Source organism: Dasypus novemcinctus, chromosome 30, assembly GCF_030445035.2.
Source record: "Dasypus novemcinctus isolate mDasNov1 chromosome 30, mDasNov1.1.hap2, whole genome shotgun sequence".
Taxonomy (NCBI): Eukaryota; Metazoa; Chordata; class Mammalia; order Cingulata; family Dasypodidae; genus Dasypus; species Dasypus novemcinctus.
This window is the reverse complement of record NC_080702.1, coordinates 34,568,277-34,575,762: the sequence shown is the minus strand read 5'-3', so window position 1 is coordinate 34,575,762 and position 7,486 is coordinate 34,568,277. Positions and strand designations below refer to the sequence as shown.

The window sequence follows — 7,486 nt, the reverse complement described above, 5'->3', positions numbered from 1 at the left end:
TTTCTACTGTCCTCACTTCTCTCTCTCCCAGGACAGCAGGAAAGCTGCATGAGGGGTCCAGTAGGAGATTTAAGTGGGTTCTTGGTGAACCAACTCAACACAGAAGACAATGACTCTTTATTTCCAGCGTGAGAGCACCTACACCTCGCCAGAAACCCCAAATATGCTACTGGAAGCTTGGATACCATGTCCTAAAGTCCCTTCCCCTTAGGTGTGCTACGGGAGGTCTAATTGATTTTCTGACTCCACCTTCTCCCAGACCAAGTTTCCTATCCCGGGGTGTTTAGTAAGTTGGGCTTTCTCAGCAGATTTGCCTCTCCTTTCTTCCTAGGCTCTCCCCAAGGCAGCTGGTATGCTCCTCCAAGCTCAAAGAGAAAAAACAAAACAAAAAATGCTGAGGGCTAGGGTAATCATGGACCTCAGATGGACCTCAGGGCACAATGGATTCAGAAATGGGAAGTACAGGATATTGCAGACTCAAGGTATGTGAGTCTGTGAAGTGTGGGCTATGGGGGTTTAGGGGACACAGACCTGGGAACCACACACCAGGGACACATGGGATATGGAAGGCCACCACACAACCAATAGTTTTCAGAGACTGATGCAACTGCCAGCCCTAGGGGAAAGGGTCCCACACACAACTTCTGACCTACATGTCAGAAACCCAAAATTTTACCTCTTGCAAGAATCTCTTCTGTCACTGTCTCACCAAATCAATGTCCAGACACCTCCTGCCCTGCAAGCCCCTGAAACAGCCCGCTCCAGCAGGACTCCAACCCTACTCAGCCATTTCTTTGCAGGAGAGATTATGAGGTGCACTCACTCAGACGCCATCTTTCCCCACCTCCCCTCTGCAGGTTTTGAACTGGATTTAGTGAGTAAAATATGGGAAATTTAAAAAAGGAACTTTTTTTTCAAAAAATTAGGAGATCCCAGAAAAGCTACTACAAAGTGAATGTCTATATATTTCCTGTCATAAAATTCCAGCTGGATGACTAATAACCCAGTGTCTCATTTCTCAAGGATGAGCCAGAGATTGAACCAGGGACCTCATATATGCTAGGCAGGAACTCTTCCACTGAGCTAACGTCTGTACTTAGGTTAGTTGACCTTTCAGAAGGCTATCTGACCCTTTTCCCTTGGGCAGGTTAGCTTCCTTGCACAGCCACCTGTCTGCTTCCTCTCTGAGGTAACTCATCTCTTTACCTAGAAGGCTGCACTTGCCAGCCTGCTTGAGGAGATCCCCTGCCCCTCTACTTGTTGAGTTGGGGGTCCCTTCCGATATTCAAGGGAGCCCACCTGGCTAAACACACTGCAAAGAAACCACTCTCAACTCACCCAGATTTCTCTTCCCCTTAGGGAATCTGCTGACACACTCCACCACTGGTTCCACCTAGGCTATCCCCCCTGAGGATAGGTTATGTATGCGGCTTTCAGACATCAGAGCAAGCAACCCACAATTTGCCCCTATCTTCCCTATCCATCCAGTTTCTTAATAGGTGACTCAGAGCACCTTCCCATTATATATATATATATATATATATATATATATATATATATATATATATATATATATATATATATATATATATCCAAAGGAGCTAGCAGGGAGGGTGATGTCTGCTCTCTCAGATAGAATTCACCAGGAGTTTTACCCTCCCTTAATATCTTGGGGGTGGTGGAGGGGAGCCCTTCCTTTTGGCCGGGAGGTTGAATAACTCATAATTAATTGTTTTGGCTTCTTTTTCACTCTGTCCCTCACTCTACTGGGAGTTGTATAGACATGTTCTGGTTTGCTGTACCCAAAGAAGATCCCCAAGGCAGCCTCTGGCTCTTTCTCCATTGTTTCATTGAAAGCTGGTCATTATCTGCCTAACCCATCAATCATGTTCCTACAATCCTCCCGATATCTTCTTAATATCCTTAAACTCTTTAGCCATCTCATTGAATTTATTAAGGAGATTTGTTTGAACATCTATGATTAGTTATCTTCACTCCATTTATGTCATCTGGAGGCTTTTATTTTTCCTGTAACTGGGCCATATCTTCCTCTTTCTCCATGTGTATTGTAATTTTTTGTTGGTGTCTTGGCATCAGAATTACTGGAGTATTTATTCTGGGTGCAGTTTCTTTCTTTATTTCAGGGCTCCCTTGTTCATTCTCTCCTGCTGGTAGTGTAGGAGGAGCCAAGGATGTACAAGTATTATTTTATAAGTATAACATACCCACAACAACATTTTCCTGCAAGAATAATATTTTTTTTAAATTAAATTGAAAAAGAAAGATAAAAGAGAATTCAAATTACCAAAATCAAAAAAGAAATGGGGGATGTTGCTAGATATGACTGACATTTTTAAGGGATAATGAATTAAAAATATTTTAAATTCAAGCTCATGGAAACTGTATTCGTGTGATATTATTGATGAATTCCTAAAAGAATATTGGATTATGTTTGTAAACTGATCTTTTCCTGTGGACATATTAGATGATATTGGAGTCAATGTCCTTCTGTCAGTAGGGCATTGAGTACCCAACTTTGGTGGGTGTGGACTCACAGATAAAGGCCATGGAAAAATGCAGAGTTGAAGGTTCTTAATGTTGAGTTTTGACATTGGAGTTTGATGCTGAAGCCTTTAGTTGAAGCCCCAGGAAGTAAGTTCACAGAGGAAAGAGAAGCAAGACCCTGAAAGGGAGGAACCCAAGCAGCCTGAACCCTCGCAGTCTTCAGCAGCCATCTTGTTCCAATGTGTGAAAATAGACTTTGGTGAAAAAAGTAACATATTTTCTGGCCAGGTATCTGTAAGCTCCTACCTCAAATAAATACCCTTTATAAAAAACAACAACAACAACAACAGCCTTTTCTCCCTTTTTCTGGCTTGTGGTCCTTTCCTCCAGAATATGGAGAACAGGTACGTATGGTACCTATTAACCAAAACTTAAGGTAAGAATCCTACTACTACCTGATTGAAGAAAGGCAGCATATATCATTAGCCAACAAAGTCAGTGTAGTATTCTTGATTATACAGTGTTCCTGATTATAACGGAAGTATTGTCTTTCTTAGCTGACCTGTTTTTCATTGTTTTCTATATTTCCAATTATTGAAAAACATAATTCTAACTTCTTCAATAAGATAATTAGGCATGCTTACTATGTATTTTCTCAAAATTCTTTTTAAAATTACTTTCATTTTTAAAGAAGCTTTAGATTTCATAAATGTTACATGAAAAATATATGGAATTCCCATATGCTCCACCCCTCACCCCCCCCACATTTTACCACATTAACAATGTATTTAATTAGTGTGAAGGATTTGTTACAATTGATGAACACATATTGAAGCATTGCTACTACCCATAGACTATAGTCTAGATTATGGTTTATACTTTGTCTCACACAATTTTATAGGTTATGACAAAATGAATAATGACCTGTTTACATCATTGCAATTTCATGCAGGGGAATTTCCATGTCTCCAAAATGTCCCTGTATTACTCCTATTTTTACCTCTCCCTCCCCTCAGAACCACTGGTGGCAAGTGTCTTTATATCAATGATAAAATATTTTCCATTGATAGAATAATAAGCCTCTCATAGAATAATAATGTCTACTTATTATAATGAACACCCGACTAAATTCAAAATTCTTAAAAAGTTTTATTTAAAAAGAAATTTCTGCTTGAAAATAAGGCTTTAATATAAACTATTTTATACAAGAACTGATTGCAAAATAACAGTCTTACAGTGTAGCATTCTGGGAATTGGTACATCAAAATCTTAGGAGTGAGAACACCAAAGACACAATTTACATGGAATAAATTTACATGATTGTGTTTGGATAAAATGATTCACAATATATTGTTTGCAGTAACATCTAAACACAGTGCCTAGGAAAGCTTTTGACAAACTGACTGGTTTATGTGATAAATGATTTTACTGACAATCCTAATTCAAGTAATGTGGAATAAGATGGACCTCTTACTTGCACTGGAGAGAATTCCAGAAGGAAATAACAAGCTGAAGATTTCTAATTTTCAGATTATGGTGCAATCAAAACAGACATTTTATAAGACCACATGAATGAAATATCTTTCCCTGAGAATTACAGTTCTGATGTGTGCATGACTCACATCAGAGTCTGAAACTCTATGTCAAGAAATTAAAATTGAAAATGAATCCACAACTTTCCCAAAGAATGTGAAGTGAATACAAATACATAAATAATTATTAATATTTTAATAAATGACCATTAGCTCAGAGAAATCAGTAATTCCAAAATGCCACTCTGGTTTGACATTTCTACTGATGGCAAATAAATTAGTTGATGAAAGAAGAACTCACCTTAATCTACCTCAGAAAGAAAATAGTACATCAACACACACACAAAAAAGTGAAACTTTGGCCCAATATGTGAGTTCAGTTGTAGAATAAGATATAATAGGAAATGTTATTAAAAACACACATTTCTTTTTATGATCTGTAAGTTTGGACTATTATTGTACGGAGTGCTGAAAGACATTTCCAGATAACATTCTTAACTATGAAAATAATTTTGAAAAGGCAACCTTAAGTCACTAGAAGTCTGATAGAAATTGAGACAATCATTTTCGAAGAATCAGGGCTTGTGTTGTTGGTTACAACTTCACGTAACTTATGATTCAGAATGTGCATGAGAAAGGCACATATTAGAGATGGAATGTGGATTATTGTAAACCAGTCAGGTGATGTTTCCAGTTCAGGATGTGACCTCTTTCAGGAACCAATGAACAAAAAACCTTGGTAGCTGGTAAGCAGCCTTTGCTATCAGAGCTTATTCTTCACTAAAGCCATAAAAAACAAGCAGTTTCTTTCATCTTGCAAGGACGGCAGTATACCTTCATCCCTCCAGCACCTGCAAAATTTTCATATATATGGAATAAACTGAATGAAATATTTTACTGCTGAAAATCCAAGCAGCAGTTTCTCCCTTCAATCCTGATTCCAGGAAATACAATGAGAGAGCACATGATGTAAAATAATACAAAAGAAACAGTTGTCCTTGGTATATAAAAATTAAAGAAATAGAAAATTTTAACTAGGCAAATAACAGATTATTTCTCTATGAATTTATAAAGAATCTAGATTATCATCTTTTATTGTTTGACCTGTTAATCATAAGCAGTTTTCTAAACTTGAGACGAGTCCTTTTATATAGAGAAAGTTTCTTAGTTTTTTAAAGGCCTGCTTCATATCCTTGTTTCTAAGACTATAGATAAAGGGGTTCAGCATAGGAATGACCACCATGTACATCACTGAGGCTATTGCATTTGTCCTTGAGTTTTGAGAAGCAGCAGAGCTAAGATACACTCCAAGACCTGTACCATAAAACAAGGTCACCACTGAGAGGTGAGACCCACAAGTAGAGAATGCTTTATACTTGCCCTCAGCTGTTGAAATTCTCAAAATGGAGGAAATAATCTTAGAGTAAGAAAAAAGGATCCCAGTGAGTGGAATAACACCCAGAAGTCCAGATGCAAAATATATCACTAAGTCATTTAGGAAGGTGTCAGAAAAAGCAAGTCGGATTACCCGATTAAGTTCACAGAAAAAGTGGGGGATTTCCAACTCTGTACAAAAAGACAATCGCAAAACCATTAAGCACTGAAAAAGGGAATACAAAACACTTGATAACCAGGATGCCAATAGCAGAGTGCCACAGAGCCGGGAGTTCATGATGACCGTATAGTGCAGGGGGTGACAGATGGCCACAAAAAGGTCATAGGCCATTATAGTCAAGAGGGCATCATCTAGTTGTCCAAAAAGTATGTACAAAAATATCTGGCTGAGGCAGTTTTCAAAAGTTATGATTTTTCTTTCTGTCTGGATGTTCAACAGCATCTTTGGTACTGTGGTAGAGGTGAAACAGATATCTGTAAAAGACAGGTTGGAGAGGAAGAAGTACATGGGTGTGCGGAGGTGGGAGTCTGAGATGATGGCCAGGATGATGAGCAGGTTCCCTGTGAAGGTGACCAGGTACATCAAGAGGAACAGTCGAAAGAGGAGGGGCTGCACTCCTGTATCTTCTGACAGCCCCAGAAGAACAAATTCTAAGACACATGTTTGATTTTCTGTTTCCATGTAGATGGTGAAATTCCTGGAAGAGATATCAGAATAATGCAAATTTAGCCACAAACAAATCATAAAAATATAATAAATGTTATGATTTTTTGTAAGCAAATTAAGATTATATTTTTATAGATTTTATAAAGATTGAATTTCCTTATTTAAGAATGTCAGGGAAACCAAATGCTCCTGCTTCTCCTTGAAAATTTTGTTGACTAACTGTACTTGTCCATAATGGAAAAATCTACGCACAGGCAATATTTTCCACTACACATTTTCTCAGACTTTATTTTCATAAAATAAACCTAATGACCGGTCTTTTTGTACCTTGAGAAAAAAGCAGTGAAGAATAAGAACAAAGTTTTAAGAACCATATGACTTAATTGCAACACTTAATGTAGAAACACATTTATTAAACAGTATCCCCTTGAAAAATAGATAGAATAAAACACCCATACAAATGTGTTCTGTAAATGTTTCACAGACGACAAGGGAAATTTGATGTAGACAGTATGGTCTTCTCAACAAGTGGTACTAAAACAATAGAATAAACTCATACCAAACAAGAAGAAATTTAAGCACAAGTTGTAAAAATTTCATAAATATTAAATCAAAGTTAATCTTAACCACTTAAAAGTAAAATGAATGGCAAAACTTCTAGAATAAACATAGAGAAGGTTTTGGGTCCCATGGTGTGGAAATGAGTGTTTTGATAAAGCACCCAAAGCATGATCTATGAGAAAATAAAATTTATAAGTTGTTTTTATTCAAATGTAAAACTTCTGCTCTTTGCAAGACAGTGATAAGGGATTGAAAAGAATATCTACAGATTTGGAAAAAATATTTATAAAACACGTCAGTTAAATGATTTACATCCAAATATACAAAGAAGCCTTAACATCCCAAAATAAGAAAACTAATAGAGAATTTTAAAAATGTTTAAAATATCTGAACAAAATCCTAAGCTAAGAATATATACACTTCCCAAGTAAGCACACAAAAAGTAGCTCTCACCTGCTTCTGTGTCTGCCGAGACTGTAACTGGGAAGGCAGGTGGTGCTCCAACATCAAATGGCTCTGTTTCTATCAATGCCTGATGAAAAAAATGAAAAGCATGACTGTTTTCAATCTGTCTTTTTTTATTACCATTTAAACTTTTAGACAGAGGGACATTTATTCTGGAAAAACAGGAGAAAAAACGCTGTTTGTAATATCAGTCTTTCAAATGAAATGTATGAATCTAAATGATAGCATTATTGTAAAGTGTTTGACTCTGCTTTCAAAAATTATCATTTATATTTAAGATTAGAATTCTGAATGAAAAGTTTTTGATGTGGAAATTTAATTATAATCCAAATATATGGATGGATGCATAGTAAAGGCACAA

At 36.9% G+C, this 7,486-nt stretch overlaps 1 protein-coding gene across 1 annotated transcript; it reads right to left on the bottom strand.

The window, feature by feature from the left end:
• Positions 1–5,148: 5,148 nt before the first annotated feature.
• On the bottom strand, positions 5,149–6,114 carry LOC131276778 (olfactory receptor 7A17-like). The gene has a single exon (XM_058290348.1). The coding sequence runs from the start codon at positions 6,112–6,114 to the stop codon at positions 5,149–5,151; it is 966 nt and encodes a 321-aa protein (XP_058146331.1).
• Positions 6,115–7,486: the final 1,372 nt, after the last annotated feature.